Source organism: Podarcis melisellensis (assembly GCF_964234715.1).
Source record: "Podarcis melisellensis genome assembly, chromosome: 6".
In the NCBI taxonomy this organism is placed as follows: domain Eukaryota; kingdom Metazoa; phylum Chordata; class Lepidosauria; order Squamata; family Lacertidae; genus Podarcis; species Podarcis melisellensis.
In genome coordinates this window covers 51,872,264-51,895,314 of record NC_138538.1, presented here as the reverse complement: position 1 = coordinate 51,895,314, position 23,051 = coordinate 51,872,264, and the positions used below count along the sequence as shown (strand labels likewise).

The following is a 23,051-nucleotide window of genomic DNA, read 5'->3' as shown; positions in this document are numbered from 1 at the left end:
TCCGATCCCTGCTTGGGAGAAAGAACCCAAAAGGGTACTCTGAGCCAAGCCCTCACTGATGCTTGAGAAAGGGGTAATGCAACAGGCACAGCTATAAAACCTCTCTCTGCCTTGCTGACTGTATGTTGCTAGTACAACACTGTCTCCTGCCCAGTTCTTAGTCTTGTGGTCTAGCTCTGACTCAATGGCTGGACAGCTCCCCTGATGTTGTAGAAATATTGCTCCTTACTGTGCCGGACTCCTCACTGGTAGGAGCCCAAGGCACACAGCTCAGAGTTGGTGGGAACTGAATTAGGGAGGGGTGAAAACACAATTAAATACATTAGCAATTCAGAGTTTACTTTACATTTTTATGGAGTAGTTGTCTTTGCATCCAAAAGGAAGTGGAAATCTCAGCTAATTCCACAAAATTTAATATGCTGGGCTCCATCTGCAAGTGATTGTGTCTATATAAGAAAGCAAGGAGACGTCACCGAAGGGAAGACTGGAAATTTTTATTTGATAATATGATTTGCATTATCCACTGGAATGCACTGGGATTTGTTTTTCTCATGCACAATTGTGGTTTTAAGAATCAGCCTCAAGAGGCCATCTTTCCCAGCTATGCAAGAGAAATTTTCATGAATTATAAAATGCTTTGCTCCCTGCAAACAGCACAATGAATTCTCCTAGGTGAGAACACTGGAAAATCCCATCAATTTCGTTATGGGAATGAAAATATTTCAAAAAGGGCCAACATCCTTAAACTCCACCTAGTGATGTGTGCTGTAACAAGATGAAGAATACATTAATATTCAAGGCAGTTTACTCTGCATTCTAACAATTTGGAGAGAAGCTTCCTTCTGGTCATATTGCCTAGAGAACCTGGATTTCTTTGTTTGCCTTATTCTGCAGCATATGGCTTTGTTCTCTGGTTTGAATCATTTGAGGCCATTTCCTGTGCTGGGTTTGGTTTTTCCCAGCCGTGCACCTGCTTGAGACATTCTGTGATCTGGATTGGGTATGTTGAAGCAGCTGCTTGGGCTGTCCAATCTCTGGGCAGGAAGTTGGACCAGATGAACATCGTTCCCACCCAGTTTTCGAATTCTCAATTTCTGGGCATATTGTCCAGGTTTTGCAGCAAGTAGGAGTGAACTATATATTTTAAGCAAACTCATCCCAAATGTGAAGCGTTCACATTGAAAGCATCTGTTTGTTCTTTAGTTGCTTTGAAAGCAAATGTTAATCTGCCACATTGGTGTGCACTGATTTTAATTGCACATTTATTTGGATGAACTCAAATATGTACGAATTTGTTTTCGAAATATCATTCTCAGGCTCTGAAGTCAAAGTTTGCTGATATGAATCGTGATGTAGACTTTATACTGGGCTCTGGTTTCAAGTGACAGCTGAAATTGGCCATAGGCTGCCTATAAGTTTAACCAACATGGCCTGATAAAGGTGGAACAAAGAACAAGGTGCTTATCACATAACCAAAGTGGTGAATCCAATGAACTTTGCAAGGGCCCCTTTGTAGTACAGTATTTGTTGTTGTGTCACCATTGTACAATGAATATGGCAGCAAATTAAACAAACCAAAACAATTCCTGATTTCCAAGCAACCCATTCCTGAAATGGGGAAAGAAGCATAAAGGATTTTATTGTTCTTGGGGTTGGAAACATGGGCAGAGGCATTAGACAACATTGCTTGTGGAATCTATTCATAATCTTCACGTCATTCACTGACCCACGCTACTGCTGAAAGCTGGCTTTTTGTCCTTTCAAGCCAAGGTGTTGGTATACTGACATGCATACTAGAAGCTTTAAGGGAGGACATAACTGACAGATGAAGCAATATAGGTCTCTTCACAGAGGGCAGCCACTGCTGCTGCTGCTGCTCTCATTTCTGAGTTTGGATTCTTCAGGTTTTTAAGACCACTTAGTTTGTACCAACCCACAGCAGCTCAGAAGAGGATGGGGGGGGGAGAGAGAGAGGCATTGGGGGTCAAATTAGATTGGCCATCATCAATCACATGATTGAAATAAATGTGTCTTGTTCTTTAAACACATGTAATTTGTCTTTAAACATGCTGTTTAAATTGCACACACCAACACCCGGTGGTGCAATCAGGATCAGGACTCAAGCATGTGGGGAAGGGACTAACCCTTTTTCAGCCCTGTGTCACAGTTTGAATGAAAAATGCCTTCCTCTCTAAATTTTGCTCCCCACCCCCAAAAGTAGCAGTTTGGGAAGGAATAGTATCAGGGTGATAACATAGGAGGAAAGGATTAAAGTCCCCCTCCCCATCATTCAAAGTCAAATCTTTTTTTTAAAAAAAAATAATGTGACAGTTGCTGTTACACAATTAAGAGTTCTGTGTAATTTCACCCTTTGCAATTCAACATTACATGAGAAATTTGTGTGTCTTCCTAGCGGCCTGAGAAAAGAACAAGTCCTTAAGGTTGTTGATGCTACACTTTGTGGTGTTGTGTGTGTGTTTTCCTCCTTAGAATTACGTTAAAACCTTCAGGAGAGGACTGTTGTGACTTTGTTGTCAAAACCAGAATTCAAATGCACAGTGAACTCTGTCATATGGCTGGACACATCTACCTTCATCACACGGCATGCATAACTGAGTGCTGAACGTTGTATTGCAGCTGGGGAACTGGCGCCTTTAAGAATGATGAGCATAACAGACACGGAAAATTTAAGTGAGCCTTCACAGAAAAGATGGTCAGACCAGATTGGCCGGTGTCATTTTGGCACGCAAGGTTCTGAAAGAAAATCTAGGGAGAAGATGGATGCTCCTCAAATACAAAAGCATGTTTAAAAGGATTTCAAAGAAAATACCGTAAGGATTCAGAATGTAACATGCTGTGCTGTGAAAAATGGTTTTGAAACTTGCAGGATGAAAGTGCACAGTGGCTCAACAGAAGCACTGCAAAATTATGTAAGGATGACAGATATCTGGTGTTACTGACAGCACCTGTCCACCCTGCTTTTATGAATTTGACATTGTCTACAATGCTGGCAGGTCAAAAATTGCAGCAGTGTGGGGCATGGTGCAGCAGGGAGGAGGGAATAGCAAATGAATTGTCAAACCTTACAGGGAAGAGACTGGAGGATTTGCATCAGAGAGAGTCCAAAATTGGTTCTCTTTCAGTCTTAGCCAACGTGGGTTAAAGGGACCATTAATTTAAACAAAGCCGAAACTACTTCAGCCTACTCCTTTATTCCCCTTCTAAAAAAAGAGGAGGAATAGATTTTTGCTTTAGCAGGAGTCAAAAGTTGGCTTTATGACATCCCCACAAAATCAGGTAATTCCATCTCCCTCTTACTACAGGGTAAATTGCATGGGAGAAAAGCTAGTCAACTTCTTTGAATCCACACCAGAAACAAAGCACATAGGGTTGAGGAAAACCCAGGTCCCTGCCTATCAGCCTGAAGGTAGTGACAAAAGCATATCTGTCTGTGTCCCTCTGCGGAGCTGAAAATATGTTGGCTCCCAAACATTTTAGCACACCCTCAGTTCTTCTCCCCAGGATTTTCATTGGTCAACTTTCCCCAATCTGGTGCCCTTCAAATGTTTCCTCAACAACAACCCTGTTTGCTCAAGCCAGCATGTAGCAAGGGTTAGGGATGATGGATGCTATAGTTCAGAAACATCTGAAGGGTACCAGGCTGATGAAGGCTGGCCTTGTAAAATGTGTGAACACCAGAGAGAGGCAGTGTCCTGTCTCCAAGCATGATTCCTGCCTCCCTTTAAGCTTGGAAAGAGATCTGGGGCTTGTTTGTGCACCTCCAAGGTACTTGGGCTCCCTGAAAGCGTGGAACTGGGGACGGGGAAATAATCCCCAGAGACATGCGACACTTGGAACACCTTCAGTGCAACATAGGCACTTCTAGACAAACTTCTGGGGGCCACATCTCAGTGGAGGGAAGAGCCAGGGGTAGAAGTGGGCAGAGCAATAAATGTAAATGTTACCATTGTACAGAGTAGGCACACATACACACACCCTTATCCTCCATCCCAGCAACCAAGAAGCATTTTCAGAGTTCAAGAACACATTCCAGACAAAAGGACCCAAGGAGGATGCAAAGTAGGACTGGTGAGGGCTGTGGCCACAGAGGAGTATAGCTGGGGGAAAGCAGTCTGTAGGGGATCCCTACAGGCCAGACAGAGAAGTCTGGAGGGCTGTGCTTGCCCCCTGGATCTGAGTGTCCCCATTCCTGCTCTAGCCCTTCTCAAAGTGCCTTTGATGCACACTAGGACAGTAGGAATGGTTACTACCCCCCCCCCCAATTTTCCTCTGCTCCAGCTCAGGTGGAGGCAGCGATGAACAGAGAGGAATGCTCATCATGGTGAGTGCTGCAAACAAACTGAAATTTGTTTCCCCCATTCCTTTCTTAAACCTGGGACTTTGCTGAACTATTGAGCAAAGGAGGGAGAATCTCCCCATCAAAGTGCATAATAACGAAACAGATGAGATGGGGAAGTGGTGTCAAAGGCGTGACTCTGCTTCCCTTCTGAAACCCACAAGCAACTCTCCATTAACATGAACAGGAAGAATAGGGGGCAGAGTTCTCCCAAGGAAAGTCACGTGGGTTGCATCAAGGTATATGCGCCTCGTTGCTCTTAAGATGAAGATGTTTCTCCAAACCTCATGGATGTGTGGAAGCAGTGATGTGTCACACATGACAATGCAGCATCTCTCTCAGAGATTAGAAACATTATTGCACAAGATTGAAGGATGCCGTGATGGAAGGCCAAGAATCCCTCCAACAGGTATCGCTCGACACAAGAGCTCTTCTTAGAGGCAGTTAATGACAAGGGAGAACCATGCAACTCTATGTTGTGTCCACCAGCAAATGCAGTAGACAGAAGCAACCATTTTGGCAAGGAAAACAGATGGTCCAATCCAAAGTGCAAACTACTGTAGCTGCATGAGGCCCTGTGCCCATAACCTGCTAGCCCAGGCAGCAAGTCTGGGATGCTACAAGAACGTCACATCATCTTGAGACTGAACCCACTGCCAATGGGCATCATACTCCAAGTGCCTCCTGCTATTCAACTTGCAGTTCTCCAAGTCAACTTTGCTGCTCCTCAAGGCCTTTGCTGCTGGACTGCTCAACTGCTCGGCAGCTGCCAAGGGTAACTTAACCTCAGTGCTTTGCTCCAGCCCTGGGACATTTCTGCCCAATATCCCATTGGCCATTGGTGGTGACTGCCCAGCAGCTCTGTTTGGCTCACTTGAACACTGGCTTTTAACGGGGACCCTCTCGAGGCACATTTTGCTTTTCTCCGGCTCTTTCTCACCCTTGGCAGGAAAAGCCCTATCTAGGTCAGTCTTTGATCTTTCCAGCTCGGCTCTGGCCAGTGGCCTGCCCGGGGTGGAGGACATTATGGGTTCCATGGAAGAGCTTTGCCCATACTCGTCCATATCATCAGCAAGTGTGTCCAAATAGCTGCCAATGGAGATGCTGTCCAACTTGTCATTGGGGTCTTGAAGGCTGTTCCAGCTGCCCCGCCGAGATGTCTCCTGACTCTCCACCAGGCTGTACTGGCTGCTGGTGAGGCTGCTGCAGCGGCTGGTCAGCGTCCCTTTCTCCTCCAGGAGCCACTTCACAGCCTCTATGCCCTCGTGCACCGCTACTAGCTGCTGTAGGATCTTGATGTCTATTGCTCTCAAGTAGGCCTGTGGGATAGGAAAGAAAATGCAGTATGAAACTATAAGCTGCAGGATATCTGGAATGGAGGACCTTCTGGAAGGTGAACTGGAGATACTTCATATATGTATAGCACAGGAACACGGGAATCTAGCTCAGTCTTGTCTGCACTGACTGGTGGTGACTCCAGAGATTCAGGAAGGGGTTTCTCCTAGCATGATCCAAAGTGGAGATGCTGGGAACTGAAATTGTGGCATTCTGCATGCTATGGCCCTTCCCCTTGGCCACTCAGTGCAAGGGCCCTGCTTCCATGAAGAACCACCAAAGTCCGACGATGCAAATATAAATAAATACAGTAACAATGCCAACTGGCAAGGGGTGGTTCTTGGCACTGGACTTCTCTCATTTGGGCCAGGAGCTTCTCATGTGTTCCATGTGGCAGGGAACAATGAAAATGAGAAAGAAAACACCAGGTGGCTGAAATGAAATGCAGTGACAACAGAGGTCTCACCAGAATGCCCCATGTATCGCATGAGAATTTACTGCCCCTCAGGAAGACAATTCCCCCCAAAAAACCCTGTTGGGCCTGCAATAAATTTCACTTAAGCTACCTAGAATCCCCCTTAAAAAAACAAAAAAACCCCAGCCATTACATCTTTCCTGGTTTTGTGGTTGGATTTTTCCATAGAAGCCATTTTTTCTTGTAGCTACCCCATTTCCACAAGCTATCTCAAACTTTTCTCCCTCCCAAAGCAGTGGCATGGTGAAGATCAGAGGCCTTTGTATATAAACCAGTGGCAAACAGCACCTAACAAAAAGCATAATTAAGCTTTCTTTGATTTAAAAAACACTGTTTATGAATCAGTCCCCAGGTTTCACAAGGAGAAGCTGAGTTCCGTCAAAGTTCTCCTTGTTGTATGCAGCATTGCTCTTGAATGCAGCCAGCACAAAACTCCACGATGCTGTCACAAAACTCGGAAGAGAGGCAAGGATCTTGAAAAGCTAGCAAATGATTTGTTTAGAGAAGTTTTGATTTATTAGGCTAGATTCAAAGGCAGTGGTATTGGTAAATGATTCCAGCTGGACAAGATGCCATTGAACTAGCTGATGAGGCGTGTGAGCACCATGGACAGAGGAGAAACAGTTCCAACAGCACATAGTGAAATGGGAAAACAAACAGCAGGCCTGTCTTCACCTAGAGACCAAGTGCACCACCAAAGGCCAATGAAGACCAACCCACAGAAAGCATGAAAGCCATCAACTAAGGGCAGCGTGACACATGATGATTTCTGCAGGCAACACCAGCATTACACTAATGCTTCCCACTGCAGATGTCAAAAGTGCAGGTATAATGTCGACCTGCATCTTTGGGTACAGACGTCTAATCCAATCGGGGTGCATAGCATTTGAAATGTACATAGTTACTGCAAGAAGCACCAGTGTGATACTTGTGTTTCCTGCAGCAACTCCAGCATGAAGAGCTGCTCTGAAATGTATGTATAAACATTGAAACCCTCCTTTTCTTCTTCTAAAAGAAAAAGAACTTTAACTAACTAATTGATACCAAAAATCAGTACTGGCGATGACTATTAGAGTGCCAGATTCCAATGTATTCAGTGGAGAATAATTAGAACTAGACCAGATCTGTTTCAGGTACAGATGACTTGAGTAGATGTAGTTATATTCTCACAGTTTCTACTCATGAGCTCAGACATGGAATAAATCCTCCTTTTTTGGAGAGCAGAGTTACCGGTAGTTGGCCAGGGCACTCAGTTGGGCACTTAACAGGGAATGGCGAAGCGTTAATCATGTCCACTTTTCCTCTGATAATACCCCATAACTAGTTTTGGCTCACAGGTTTCAAGCCATTTTACATGGGCTTGAGGTGGCAAAATAATATTTACATACCAGCAGGTTTGCACTTCCATTGCAGCTGGTTTTGGAAAGGGGAAGTCTGAATGAACAGATGGAGGAACTGTGACTAAGGAAATACTTGTCCAGGAAGTGCTTTTTAAAAACCAGGAAAAGACCAGAGAACAAATGGCAGGTCTGCAGGACATGGATCCTATTGCACAAATGTATAGTTCTATTTTTGAATAAAGGCAAATAAACAGAACAGCAGCTGTTCTTTAAAGAGATGTGACTGCTTTGTAGTGGCAATTCCCAGTGGGCGGAATGAATGTGTTCAGTCTGAAATTGGATGGATGCAGGCAGTGAGCATAGGCTTCTGAATTGTTTTCCAGAGTCTCTGCTTCCATTGCGTCTTTTAAAACTTGTTAAGACCTAAATTGCGATAGGTTTAAAGAAAACACAGTAGTGATACGGCCTACATCTCTGGGCTGCACACTTAAATAAAAATGGCTCTGACGTGGTGCAGATTGTTAGGGGAACAGTCTAAATATCCTACTAAATATCCTACAGGGATACTCTGGATATGTCCCCCTGGACCTTATAAAAACTTCTGTGCTGACGTTCCCATGGGGCAGCCTTTGTCAACCTGGTGCCCTTCAGTTGTTCTTGGGCTACACTTCCCAGAAGTCCAAGCCTGGATGGACAACAGTCAGGGTCAGGGATGATGGGAACTGGAGTCCACTATGGTCTGGAGGGCACCACAATGGCTACCCTAATGTGCTAGGAGCTAGCAACATATCTCCATGGCATATCTTCTATGCCCAAGGATGGTAAAATATGTAAGAATTCAATTTGCTTGATTAACAAGGGACAGAAAACCACCACAAACTAAGAAGGAAGACAAATTCCTTTGTGGGCCAATAATTATGTAAACACGCCCAGTTTGATGCTGGCAGAAATGTATAGGATGTTCCACTGCATGGGCCATCAGGGTCTTAACTATGCAGCATCTGAGTTCTTTGAAGTCCCTTTCCAGGACTGTGTCAAACCAATTCACAAAACAAAAAAACACTTGCTTATATTTTAGTGTAGGGTGTTTAAGGCCACAATTCATTTCAGTGGTATATTACTGAAAAAAAACTGCCTCTTAATGACTGCCAAGTGAATGATCAGTCGGGGTATAAGCTCACAGCATGTTTCTTAAACTTATTTGTTTACATTCATAACACACCTAACTTTCATCTAGAACCCAAGCAGGCAGGCATGCGATTCCCAGCTAGTCACCCATCTAGACATGGACCAGACCCAGACCTGATTCATTTCAGCAGGGAGGTGGCCTCACGTGCCTTCGGAGTACAATGAGACATTGCATGATTAAGGACACTAGGCATTGCAGCAAGTACAGGATTCAGGGCACCAAGGCCAGTATTCTAAATACCTTACTCTTAAGTGACTTACTTTTGAATAAACAGAGTAAGGTCTGGGCTAAAAGACTGCCGTTAAGTTATCTGATAGTGGTAGAGCCAGGGCTGTACAAAAAGCAAGTTTTAACAACCAGCCGCTGAGGGCAAAGTGTCTCCTTGAAATTGCTAAAACCATTGGGACCTGCAGCTTCTTGTACCAATCATGTACATATGACAAACTCCCACCCCCTCTCTAAGAACTGCATTAATCCACATTTGGGTACATCTGTGTAACATATTTGCATGGCAAGCACAACATGGGTGGGGATACCATTGCCCTGAGCAAGCTTCCACCCACATATCCAAAGACAGATAAGGAGTCTCATGTGGAAACATGTTCTTCACACATGATTCCCTTCTGCCGCTTTCTCTCTTACACACACACACACACACACACACAATTTAGGCTGAGTGGGGATTTGAACCCTGGTCTCACAGGTCCTGCACTCTAATCACTACACCACACTGGCACCAAACATGCAGAACCACATGTTATGTAAAGGTAAAGAACCCCTGACAGTCAAGTCCAGTCATGAACGACTCTGGGGTTGCGGGGCTCATCTCGCTTTACTGGTTGAGGGAGTTGACGTTTGTCCGCAGACAGTTTTTCCAGGTCATGTGGCCAGCATGACTAAGCCGTTTCTGGCAAAACCAGAGCAGTGCATGGAAACGCCATTTACCTTCCTACCTTTCTTACCTATTTATCTAATTGCACTTTGACATGCTTTCGAACTGCTAGGTTGGAAGGAGGCATGTTATGTAGGACATATTATTTTTTGTCCTAAAAACAAGCACCTGTCTATCCTCCCCCCACCTATTAAACCAGGGCAACAGTAAAAAGGAAGAGGCTAACCCTCCTCCACCAGTATATTATATATTATATATTATTATTATTATTAATTATTCCACTCAAACACCCACCAGTCATTGTCCCTTATGGTCATTTCCAATTCCTGCCTGTAGGGTGTGTGTGATTCAAATCTCTGCACAACCATGAACTTCCAAGTTGGCTTTGAGCCTCACATTATAATGTAGGACACACCGTACAACATTCCTGTAAGGCAGGAGAGGGAAAACTGTGGCTTTCCAAATATTGCTGGACTACAGCTACGGCTGATGGCAGTTGGAGTCCAGCCACTTTTAGAGGACAAAGGTTCCCCATCCCTGCTCTAAGCACACTGAATACCCAAAAGGTACCATATATATAAGGTTAAGTGAAGACAGTTACATTGTGTTGCTGTAGATCTTGGGCCTATATATATATATATATATATATATATATATATATATATATATACAGGCCCAAGATCTAAAGCAATGCAGTGTATCTGTTTACACTTAACCTTAGCCTGAGAAAGAAAGGAAGAATACAGAAATTGAGACAACCTAGTGATTCTGAGTTCTGTGCGCCAAGGCCTCTCAGCTGTCATATTTATGGGCATGCCAAGTTCCCTTGCTCTCTTACACTGACAAGTACCATATCTACCTGCTTATCTGTTCAAAAGCAAGATGCTAAGGAGAGCTTTAGCAAAATGGGCCATGATTTGCAAATAATGTTGAGCAGTACAAAGAATTGGTTGGGTGTGGGGGTTTTTTAAAAAAAGATACTGGGATTTCATTCTTCCCTGCTTGATATCTCTCAAGTGCTGCTGCAGTGGCACAATGTTCGCCCCAAAGGCACTTGGTATTAATATTAATTAGTGATTAATGGGGATCAAGCAGCACATTTTCTGGTTTGATCCAAATCCCAACTTTCCCAGGGATTAAGAACAGACACAAACTTCCTCTTTGTGCTTGCCGCTAGTAAAATCAGGTCCCTCTGTCTTTTAAGATTGTAACCAAATTGAGAAATCAGTTGTGCAAAGTACAATTAGAATCCAGCTGCACTGGCTGTGAATTACAGATAGATAGCCGTGTTGGTCTGCCATAGTAAAAAAAAAAAAGTCGTTAAGAGTCGTTAACAGGCTCATCACAGCTATCTGCCAATCACCCATTCCCACCACCCTTCTGAGTAATACCCCTCCCCACCTTCTCACTATATAGAAGAGTCTGGAAACTTCTGTTTCAGTGTATCTGAAGAAGTGTGCATGCACACGAAAGCTCATACCAAGAACTAACTTAGTTGGTCTTTAAGGTGCTACTGGAAAGAATTTTTTTTGTTTTGGCTGTGAATTAGTTTCTGAGCCCAAGTCAAAGTGTTGGTTTTGACCTATAAAGCTTTAAATGGCTCAGGACCACAAGAACTGCCTCTGCTCATATGAACTGACCAGACCCTGCGATCATCATCTGAGGCTCTTCTTCATGTGCCTCCTCTACGTGAGATCTGGAGAATGGCAACACGAGAATGGGCCTTTTCTGCAGTGGCTCCCTGTTTGTGGAATGCTTTCCTCAGGGAGGTTTGGCTGGAGCCTACATTATACATCTTTAGGCACTACACAAAAAAATATTCCTCTTAAATAGACCTTTGGCTGATTAGCATCCAATGCCCTTTTAAATGTGTTGAGGGAGGGGAGATTATTGGTTTGCTTTGGTTCCTACTTATTATGTATTTTGTACTTTTCATGTTGTAATTTTGTTTTTTGACACGCCCTGAGATCTGGCGATGAAGGGCAATATACAAATTTAATAAAATGAATGAATGGATGAAAAATTTAGCCTCATCAGCATATGTGAAACAAACCCCTGACTTCAGTCTAAATAGAAAATATCCCACTTGTTTCAAAAAGACTTGATCCAATCCAGCAACTGGTCTAACTTAAGGGCGAAGAGCAGGAGTTTAGATGAGGCAAGAAGTTCCCAGGGCAAGTTATATCACAGCTATAGCTCACTAAGTGGCCACAGGTTACTGTCATTCTCTAGCTCCATCTCAGTTAGAGGATAGTCAAACTGGGCCATCCACAAATCTTTGCAGAATTCACTACTGCAATTACAGCTAGCTACCCTCTCATGTTCCTGGGGTTAGTAATTGCCCTTTGGGGTAAGTAGCTTGCCAGACCCACTGCTCATTCCACTAAGAAACATCTAGGTATGTGCAAATGGATACAGGCAGGCTACACTGATATTTTATTTTATTTGCATTCATATGGAAGGGTGTGCCCAAGGCAGTGGGACTCGCCATATTTGGAAATCAGTCTCCAAAGTTAGCATTAGCTCTGAGCTAATGTATCCCAACTGTTTTCTTCCCCCATTTCTCAGCATCCTTGCAAATAAAAAAAACTCAGCATTTGAAACTAAATGGATGATAAATGAAGCTGAATGCCGCCTTCAGCCTCCTCCCCGCAGTATTTCTACCAGTTAAGAGACCTCAAGAGCATCTTTCTCATGCTGTGGAGCAGATGTATCCCTTAGGCAAAGAGCCAGCCAATCTGTGGAGGACAAGAGGCTGTACCCTTGTGTACTATTTTCTCCCTGAGGAAGCAATCTAACAATAAACCACATTTCTTATTGTTCTCTTTTTTCATTCTGATGTCTGGGAAAGGATCACTTGCATGCCAAGATCTAAGTGGAAGATAATAAAAGGCTCAGAATAATTTCATCAGCAATATCTATGGATTAGATTGATATTCCTGCCGTTTATTGCATTTTTTTCACATTAACAGGCAAGTTGGAAAAGGCTCCTGGCAGTGGTTTGGGTTCAGTTGTGTTTGAACTCACCTGGAAGTAAGCACCATTGAAGACAATGAGACTTACTTCTCAGTAGGCTAAGGTTACCAGACATCCCCATTTCCCAGGGACAGTCCCTGGATTTACAAATCAGTCCTCATAAAAAATCCATTGAAGTTGAAAAGTGTCCCTGGATTCATTAAAAAATAATAATCTGGTAACCTTACAGTAGGCATGTATATTGGATTGCATCAAAAGTTTACAGACAACAACATTTAGCATTTGTACTGTGCATTTAAAGTGTTTGAAGCATTTCATAGTCATTATTTTTTAGCAATTCTTAAAACATTCCTGTAAGGTAGGCTGCTGTTAGGATCCCCAATTGCAGAAGAGAGGCTGAAGCTAAGACTGAGATGAGATTTGAGCCATGAGCTGCTTTGTTCATAGTTCACAATCTTAGCAACAACACTTTGCCAGCCTCTCCACACACATTATATTTATATAGCATGTGTCTGTATATGTGTACTGTGGTACCTCGGGTTACATACACTTCAGATTACATACGCTTCAGGTTACAGACTCCGCTAACCCAGAAATGGTGCTTCAGGTTAAGAACTTTGCTTCAGGATAAGAACAGAAATTGTGCTCCGGCGGCGCGGTGGCAGGAGACGGCCCCATTAGCTAAAGTGGTGCTTCAGGTTAAGAACAGTTTCAGGTTAAGTACGGACCTCCAGAACGAATTAAGTACTTAACCCAAGGTACCACTGTATATGTATATAGTGCAAACTGCAATCCTACGCATGCTTACTTGGGAGTATGTCCCACTGCATCCAATGGTGCTTTACTTACTCTATGTATCCTTAGCTCTTCAGCATCAGTCCATCATCAAATATCCCATTCTAGCCAATATCTCAAAGACAGACATTATAGAAAGAGTATGTGCTTAATCAGTCCAGATTTCCACTGAAATCAAATTTCCACTGAAACACTGGCTGAACTGACTCCATGGGTCCCAAGACCCTCAGCTGGGCTGTGAAACGGGGACTTGAAATGCCTTCCTGCCTCCAGCATCTGAAATGCAGGGAAGCATTCCAGTTCTTGCTCAAACCCCATCGCTCCCAACCAGTGGTTGGGGATTATAGGAGTTGTAGACCAACAACATCTGGAGGGCCACAATCCCACAGCCACTCTCTCATGGCAGGAGATAGCAGGAAAAACATAGAAAGGGAAAGACTGGTTGATTATTGCTGGAAGCGCCGTTCCAGCACTCACTTACGACAGGCAAAACATGGTTTGTGTGCATTAGAACTGGTTTGCTGTGACCTAAAGTTCAAGTGGAAGCAGCCACTTATCACAGATGCTGCAATACTGGAGTTCCTGCATCAGTACGGGGTTGAGCTGGGTGACCTCTGAGGCCCCTTCCTATTATTCTAATACTCAGATACCAGAATTGGACTGAAAAGATGCACGTATAAATGGTTGGGGTGCAGTTAGCTTTAATTAATGTGATGTAAATGTAAAGTAGCAGAGCCTCTGGATAAATGGACCTCCCTCCCCAGCAAAGAAATGATGCACACTTATTGTCTCCAAACATTTGGGTTTAAAAAACGCAGATTCTCAATCCCACACTGGAAGGCACAGCAGAGGCGGAACTTGGACAGAGTTGCCCAGCACTTCTCTCGCACAGGAAAGGAGGACTGTATGAAGAAGTGGATGGTGGCAAATCCTAGCAGTGAGGATGGGGAGGCACTGTCCACCCACCCCCAAAAGGCCATGTAGCCCAGTGGGTACAGCATGCGTTTAGAAGGTCCCAGGATCTCTGCCAGAGCTGGGAGGAGACCTCTGCCAATCAGAGCAGGCATGCAGGGCTGGAAGGACCAATGGTCTGAGTTCATGGGAAGGCTTTTTTTATATACCACTGAGCTGTTAGGATGGGAATGAATCGTTACCCTGTTCCACGGGAGCGGGGAGGGCGTGCTTCTAGCTCCATCGATAAAAAGAAAAGAGAGGGAGTTTCGAGTCGTGCTTTTCCCCTGTCACCCCACAGGTAACCCAAAAAATGGGGGCAGCAGAACTCACCAGCTCCAGCTTCAGTGCCTTGATCTTCTCTCCCAGGCCGTGGCGCAGACCCCGGCTGGGGCTGCTCCGGAGCAGATGAGCGGCGGGATCCTCCCTGAGCCAGCGGAGCAGCCCGTCGGGGGCCTTCTGCCCTACTTTGCTCTCCAGATCCTTCAGGTCGTGGGGCAACGGGAGCTCGGCGCAGCTCCCCGGAACCTCCATGCCCAGGAGACTGGAGCCGCCTTCAGATTGGGGAAAGGGGCCCTGCCTGGAGCAGTAGGAAGCCAAGGACCCCCCTCCCCAACTCCTTCCCAAAGTCAAAGCGGGCGGGCTCTACATGCGCTCGCAAGAAGCAACGCGCCTCGCTGCTTAATCAAGAAATTGGCAGCCAGCGCCTCGGCCTGCACCCCAGCGCACCCCAAAGATCTGGGGCGGGGCTGGGGTGGCTCAGCAGGCGGCAAAGCCTCCCGCCCCAAGGATCCGGGGTTGGCCTCACTCTGCAAACCTCTCGGCTCCCAACTCTCCCCACTTTGCGATCTCTCTTTTATCACTGCTCCCCATCTGGGATTTGGCCAGTTATGAAACCCCCTTTGCTTCGCTCCCGCCTTCTCCAGGAGAGGCGGAGGGCAGCGGCCGCCCTTGCTTTCTCCTTCCAGGACCTTCGGGAGAGGCGGACACCCACTTCTGGCAGGAGTTGACAGGGGGCTCCCTGCAAAAGTTGCCGCCCCACGCAGCAGCAGCGGGAGAGCGGGGAAAGGGCTGCCGCCGGAGCTGCGAAGCTGTCTTTTCCCCAGGCAGCCCCAAAGGACAAAAGAGATCTCTCGTCCCTTTAGAGAGTCTCCTCCCGCGCGGGGCCGTCCGACAAAGGCAGGTCACCCAGTACGTCCCACGCGGCTCCTGCTGCTGCTGCTGCTGCTGCTGCTGTTTCAGCCTCTCCCACCTGCCCGAGCAGGGATAGGAAAGCACAATGCAGAGAAACAAACTGCTACAAGCCGGGCTACCGTAATGCACCTCGGATAAGCGCATCATGACGCTGCTGCCTTATTTCCCCGCGTGGGGAGCCATACTAATAAATGACACCGGTAGGCAGAACGGTTTAAAAGCTGAACATCTCGTTTAGCCTCCTCGCTTTTACGTGCATCTCCCTTGCGCGCTCGTCCCCCACTCTGGTCTTTCTTTCTTTTATTATTACATTGATATCCTGACTTTCTTCCAAAGTTGAAGGCAAGGTGGCTTGATCTCCCTGCCAAGCACTGACCAAGCCTGCTTAGGGTCCTCAAAGTTGCTGTTGCATCACGCGCTGGTCGGGCTATGTCCAAGATGTCATCCACAAAACCCATCTACTATGGTTTGGACGGAGACCGTGGCTGCAGACAGACAGTAGTTTCTATCAGGGAGTTTAGTGTTGCATTGTGCACTTTCCATCCTATCCTCTGCGCAAACAGAAGAGCGCTGATTGGGAGGCAGTGGAGCCTGGTGCCCGTAGAGCAAAAGACAGGGAGGCCAACAGCAGAGGGAGCTAGAGCAAATGACTGGTGGAACTGGAGCCAATGACAAGCAGAGCCAGCTTCTCCTTTTGTCCACACCATTCTCTGCTGTGTTCTATTAATTAGGGCAACCCCAGGAGACAGAAGCCCCTCCCTAAACTGGACTTCTCTGTTGGCATGACTATCACCACCCTCAGTTGCTGCAAGGAGGCAGAACCCCACTGACCATTCTATGGTCCTGAGGGCCTTAGTCATTCTCAATCCAAAGCCCACCACCAGATTCTGCCTCACTGATTTATATGCAAGAGAGAGACCTGAAGGGACGAGGCTGGCGGTCTCTTTGTGATATTACTTTTCTCCATGACAGCTGGAGACATTAATAATAAATCCGGGCTTACTCCAATGGTTTTCAACCAATGTGCTGTGGCACCCTGGGGTGCCTTGAAAAATGGTCAGGGGTGCCGCAGGCAACACCGACCTCCTTCCCTCTTTCTTTCCTTCTCTCCCTCCTCGGATGCCTTCTCGTGTCTCTGCCTCTGCATACAAGGCTGTGCTGCAGCAGCCCTGGCTACAAGCTCCCTTGGCAAATGATGCCTCTGGGGCTGGCCAGGGGGTGCTGGTTGCCAGGAGCTGAGGTGGCCTCGGAGTAAGCAAGCAAGTGGACGAGGGAGCCCAGCCAGCCAGTCCACCAACCCTTGCAGTTGGGAATGAACGGACAAGTGGGAGGCTGGGCAGGCAGGTAGGCAGGTGCTGCAATGGCCTTTCTTGTGCCTGCTGTGTGCAATGCCTGCCTGGGAGCTGAGTGCCAGGTGCTGAAGGGGAGCCTTTCTGCCACGCCACACCCACTGCTGCCTCCCAAGGTAAGGTGCCAGCCTCATGTTCACCTTTTGGCCAGTGTCTGTTGTGCCACTAAGGCTGGGGGCATCCTCTTCCCAGGCCTCTGTGGGGCAGTGTGAGGAGGCACCTCTCTTTGGGGCAAGGCAGGAAGCTCAGAGACCAGGAGTGGAAGCAGCAGCTGCCCAGAGGAACCCCAAGGATAGTGGAGGCTGGGGAAACACTCCACAAGGGAGGATGTTTGAAAAAGGCTTGAGAGGCTGCCGGCTCTGCAGGCAAGGGGTGGCATAACTGGGCTCCTGAGCCCCACAGGGGTGCTGCAGAAAGAATGTAGTTGGTCAAGGGAGCCGTGGACTCAAGGGCCACATTTCCTCTTTGGCAACCTTCTGAGGGCCGCATTCATGTGGTGGGTGGAGCCAGAGGCAAAAGTAGGCAAAGCAACAAGTATGCCTTTTCCCTTCGTACAGTAGGCTGCACACAAGTTATAGGTTTCTGTACACACACCTATTCACAAGTACCTACCTATCCTCCATCCTAGCAACGCAGAGGCATCGTCACCACTCAAGGACATATTGTGCCCTGGCAGAAGCACTCAAGTGCAGCAAAGTGGCCTCCCAATGGCCAAACAGAGAGGCATGGAGGGCCACATTCAGCTGCTGAATGTACCCCACTCCTGCTCTAATGAATCTTATGGAATCTGCCAAACTGCATGTGATGATGACAGCAGCTTCATCTCATTAAATGCTGGGCCTGCCCCAGTCAGGTGTGCAGTAAAGGAGACGGAGGTGAAATCTGAGGGGTGCAGAGGCAAGGTGGATGACATTTCCACTGCCTTCCTCTCCCTGCCCCACCCTGCTCTGCCCCTGCAGTCTGTGCCCCCAAGGTAAGTTTTCTTCCACCTGGACTTGGATACCACTGTAGAAGTCAACCTAAATGGGATAAAAGTGACTGGCAGGGGGAACGGTGGCTGGGGAAGTGTTACACTCCCCTGACGCACATCTTTTTGAGCATTAAATTACATTTCACCCCTGCTTTATTCATGATTAGGGAAGCATAGTGCTTAAAGCCACTGGTGTACATTTGCCCCTTGTACATACATAGAATAAAGGTGGTTATTTGGACAATGAGAGGTTTCTTTGAAACTTGTTGGAATATTTCCCAATAAGCATTGTTTTGCATCATTTTGGATTCTTTGTGATTGTTCTAGTGGCATGACCCTCCAAATTGGGGGTCCCTTTGGGGAATGATCAACGTTGCCCTTGCAGAGAAATTGATTCAGTTTAGAATCTAGACCAGCAGGGGATTTCAGATCAATGAACCAGATCAGCCATCCCCTTTCATCATCCCTAAGCCAACTCCTTTGACAAGTTAAATAACAAGATTGAGCCATCAAGTGGAGAGTAGGGGAAGGAGGCGTTCTTACTTCTGCATAATTCTGTGCCTCCCAACACATAAAGCATTAAATTGGCAGCTTTCCCATAATGGATCGCTTTCTGCTCGCTGCACTCTGTGGCTTCATGCTCTGATGAAACCAGCTGGCACATGGCAAGGCACTGCAGCGCTAGCACATGGTTGCAATATCTCACTGATGCAATTTCTGTGGGAAGACATCTAAGCAGCCATGGATCGCCTTCTATCATGTAAACATCCCAGCACCTTTGAAGGCTCCAATTGTATCTGGCACCTTTTTCTAGAAAAATAGCTCTCTCTCTCTCTCTCTCTCTCTCTCTCTCTCTCTCTCTCTCTGTGTGTGTGTGTGTGTGTGTGTATAATCTTCTGAACCGCCCTGAGATCTTTCAATGAAGGGTAGTATCATGTAAGTAGATAGATAGATGATAGATGGATTGCGCTTTAAGTTTGTTATTTCTCTCTTTGGAAGAAAGCAAAGCAGTTTTCCTCTGAATGCCATTGCTGAGAATCACAGATGGGCAGACTGTTGTGCTCAAGTCACCTCCTAATATTCTGCCGGAATGCCTCTAAGGCATTCAAAGTCTTGACATTCTCATTTGTTTGTTTGTACAGTATGGTGGGGACTTTCAAAATGCTGGTGCCATGATAGGTGTTATTTCAGGGCAGCTTGTGTAGTGCAGACTTCAAAGCCTGGGCTGGTCTCACTCCAGGCACAGCAAAAGAGCCTGCATGCACTGGAGCAAGTGGGTGTTCCCAATAAGCATTGTTTTGCACCATTTTGGATTCTTTGTGATTGTTCTAGTGACACAACCCTCCAACACTGGGGGCCCCTTTGGGGAATGATCAATATTGCCCTTGCAGGGAAATTGATTCAGTTTAGAATATAGACCGACTAGATGGAGATCCTTCATTCTTCAATATAACTGTTCCAATAAAGGAGAGATATAGCATTGGAATCGCATGAGCAGCTACTTAGGACCCCTTCAGACATCCTTTATACTGTGCACTCATGATGAGTTGTTTTGAGGCAGCTATACCGTGTCTTGCTTTTAATTCTGTTTGTGCTTGCAAGAGTTCTGGGGCAGACATACAGCTTTTTTTTCCAACCAGTGCATGTCCCATAACATCCTGCTGAAATCCTATAACAGATCCTGTAACATTTATAGCACAAATGTTGCAAGGTGTACCACTTCTGTTGCAATGCCGTGATAACGTTGGAGAAGCAGCTAATAAAGCAGCATTATGTGTGAACAGTCCACTATAAGTCTACCACTAATGCACTATTATTGTATCAATGACATGTTGCAGAATATACAAAAAGCAAACCAAGAAATGCAGCCCCCACCAGTCTGGAGGGACCCTCAGCCACATTGCATCCTACTCCTTTTTCATCATATATTACTGTAGAAGCATCAAGCATGCAATTTCCTCCCTGGAGGAATGGGTGGTTACTAATCTTAAGAAGTGTCTAGGTACCTAGTACCAAGATGGGATACTTAGTTGGATGGGAGGACGTGCTTGACCTGGTGAACCTGTTCATACTTTTTGACAGCTGTGGCCTCTTCTTTGTCAATTACACCAGTCTGAATGGCTAGTAATTAGCAGAGCGATCTGGCTTCCCTTCTGGGAAATCACCCTGCTTAATACAGCCAGACACTACAGGGCGATGCCTGGAGGAGCCAGCCAACCATTAAATTGTTAATGTGCTTCAGGGGGCCTAGCAGACTCCAGCCCACCCATGCACAGAGGAGGGGGGTCAGAAAGGACAGAGGAAGGTGATAAGGTGCAAAGGAGGCCAAGGATCTCCTGCGTTTAGAAATTGTGTGGAGGCAGCAATTTCAGCAGGAGCAGCTGCACCAAGCAAAATTCCATCTCCTGCCCCAAATGGGCAGGGTATGAAGAAGAAGAAGAAGAAGAAGAAGAAGAAGAAGAAGAAGAAGAAGAAGAAGAAGAAGAAGAAGAAGAAGAAGAAGAAAATGATATTAGAGCCCCAGTCTGCCTTGGCATGTGCTCACCCTGGAAAAGAAGGCAGCTATGACCCTGTGCCAAGCCTGGCCAGATGCAAAGGATGGTAAGGTGCCTCTACTTTTAATTTCTCCACCCTTGTATTAACTGTTTCCCTCTTCTCAAGGGCTCAGGAACCCTACCTGTTCTCTGACACTGCTTGGAAACAGAAGGAAGTATTCTGACCCCACACTCTGTAAGAGAGACTCTCGTACATGGGCAGTGTTCTAGTTACAGACAACTAAATAATGAAGCAGCTTCTCTGTGAACTAACGTAAAGGTCAGATTGAATGTTTAGCCATACCAATAAACTATACCTAAGATCAAATTCATTTTCATGTCTTGATAAGCACTACAGAGGGTAATTCACCAGAAAGTCATTGTGCTTCATTCATGCACTCATATACAGTACCGCCTTTCTGCTATGGCACCAAAAAGCGACTCACAATTTTTAAATATAAAAACAAGCAAAAGTTTTATCTGGCTGGCTGGTCAAGAGACAATTAAACTTTTTTTCTGATATCTTGGATGAAGCAGAGAATAGACACAGACACTCAAACCTAACAGGGGGAAACGATTTCCATACATTTGTAAATAAGCTGTAAGACACCAAAACAAAAACTAATGAAACTATTTAACTTTACCTTTGAAGATTTTTTTCCCTTGAACAAGGCTGCTTTGCTTCTGTTCATGTTATTATGCTGCCACCCAGTGGTGTAATGATGCAAGCTCCCCCTAATTGAAATTAGGACTGAATCCGTATAGGCTCAACATGTGAAAGCAAGAGGAATGTGTCTGCTTTCCTTGCATCCCACCTCCACCAGTTGCAGTAGCCCTGGGTGCACAGAGCCTATAGCCCAATGCAAGCATTATGTGCAGTGTATAGCTGCACAGAGAATGGAGCAGGGCTGCACTTTCAACCTACTTCCAATGCTGCTACTTCCTTCTCCAACAACTACGGTAGTTGTGCACAGTTGGCTGCAAGGAAAGCCCAGCATGGGAGCTCCTGCTTAATGGGACTTCTCTAGGTAAACTTCCGTAGGATTGGACAGTAGTGGTTTTTTGTCTGCTCCAACATGGGAATTCTTCTGTTATTTGTTTCACTCTAAAAATGTCGGTTCGACTATCATATTCTCAGGGTTAGCATATTTCTTTCAAAGATAATGACTTAATAACTATTGAGTTCAATATTTTATTTTAGGAAATTCTAAAAGCTGAAATTATATATTGTGTTTCCCCAGAAGCCTCAATGGGGCTTGCTTCTCAGCAGGCACTTGTAGGACTGTGCTGAGAACCACCTGTAGCTGAAAAGGGCTCCAATGAGCAGAAGTTTAAACCATCCCTGCTCATTGATGGAACAAGGCTAGGGAGCCTGTGGTGCTCCAAATATTGCTAGACTAAAAAACCCATTATCTCTGCTTATTGGCCATGCTGGCTGGGGCTGTTGAAGCCTAACAACAGTTACAGGACAACGGGTTCCACATCCCTGAATTAAGTTGGGTGGGACTTTTGTGTTGCCTAGATGAAAAAAAAAAGAAGAAATAGGAGGAGCACTGTGTGAGAGAGGAAATTGGGTAGGATTTTTTTTCCTTTACATCTCCTTTCCTAATGTCATTTTAAAATAAGGGTACCAGACACTCCAGTTTCCTGGGGACAGTCCCCGGATTTACAAATCAGTTCCCTGACAAAATCCATCTATTTAGTAGGAAGTTGAAAAGTGTCCCCAGATTCATTGAAAAATCTGGTAACCTTATTTTAAAAGTTCTACCCTTGAGGCAAGGGCACTCATACTTTTAATCCCTCTCCAACCTCATTCCTCTCTTTGAGCTCTTGGAAGAGGGCATCCTTAAAGCACTGGATATATCTATGACATACTAAACACTCGCCTGATAGTTTAGTGTGTCATGGGTTTTTCTGTGTGTGTGTGTGAGAGAGAACAGAGAACCTAAAAGTGCCATCTTACGCATGTCTGCCCATTCTTGAAGAATGCTCTAAGGGTGTAGGTAGCCTTCTGGCCAGCAGAAAAGGCTGTGGCTACCGTCATCTTTTATTCTCCCCCCGCCCTTCCCGCGCGCCACATTCATCCATAAATGTAGCGCAATTGAGGCTCCCCTTCTAGCTGGGGGCGACTAACGATCCTATGGTGCGCGGTTTTGAAGCCGCACCAGCCTCTGAAATTAACGTGTCGTGTTTCTCGGGATTTGCACCCACCCAGCAGAAGTCGACTCCAGGAAATCTGTCGCTGCCTTTTAGGTAACTCCTTAGTGTAGCAACTTGTTACACGTGTGTGTGCGCGCGCGCGCTCCCTTTGTACACGTGTCCCGGCGAAGATGCTGCAGAAGAAGCAGCTTGGCTTCGGATCGAGGTTTTTCTTTTTTAACCAACCTTTGGGGGAACAGATCTTGGCACGCCTGCCTGCCCTCACCTGCTCGGGGCTGCAGCCTGCGGCTTGGAAAGAAGACTCCTCGTCCTCCTCGCCTGTTGCGCTCCTTCGAGGAGGGGCCGGCGCTTGGATCGGCGGCCAAGGGGGCCAATGGCACCGCTGCGTCCCTGCCATGCGGCGCCTTCTTCCGCCCATCGACAGCCAAGCCGAGACCTCTGCGGCTGCTCCGCCCCTTCTCTCCTTCTTCTGCCGGAGCCACTGCCTCTGCCGTCTCCTTTAAGAGCAGCCTGCGAGCTATATATCCCGCGCCG

At 46.1% G+C, this 23,051-nt stretch overlaps 1 protein-coding gene across 3 annotated transcripts; it reads right to left on the bottom strand.

Moving 5' to 3' along the window:
* Positions 1-1,619: 1,619 nt before the first annotated feature.
* LURAP1 (leucine rich adaptor protein 1) lies at positions 1,620-23,004 on the bottom strand. 3 transcript variants are annotated; one of them, XM_081914024.1, is made up of 2 exons: positions 22,783-23,004; positions 1,620-5,676 (listed from the first exon to the last, which is right to left on the bottom strand). In XM_081914024.1, the coding sequence occupies exons 1-2, from the start codon at positions 22,933-22,935 to the stop codon at positions 4,975-4,977; spliced, it is 855 nt and encodes a 284-aa protein (XP_081770150.1). In that variant the 5' UTR covers positions 22,936-23,004; the 3' UTR covers positions 1,620-4,974. The 3 variants fall into 3 exon arrangements, with proteins under 3 accessions (XP_081770150.1, XP_081770151.1, XP_081770149.1); XM_081914025.1 differs by lacking the exon at positions 22,783-23,004 and adding an exon at positions 21,002-21,296; XM_081914023.1 differs by lacking the exon at positions 22,783-23,004 and adding an exon at positions 14,644-15,648.
* Between the last annotated feature and the right edge of the window lie 47 nt (positions 23,005-23,051).

What these genes read in the sequence shown, in the direction of transcription:
- LURAP1 (XM_081914023.1), bottom strand. Translation starts at nt 14,844, where the DNA reads ATGGAGGTTCCGGGGAGCTGCGCCGAGCTCCCGTTGCCCCACGACCTG. An exon ending in AGGCACTGAAGCTGGAGCTG is followed by an intron (nt 5,677 to 14,643) that starts GTGAGTTCTGCT and finishes CCTATCCCACAG; the next exon opens with GCCTACTTGAGAGCAATAGA.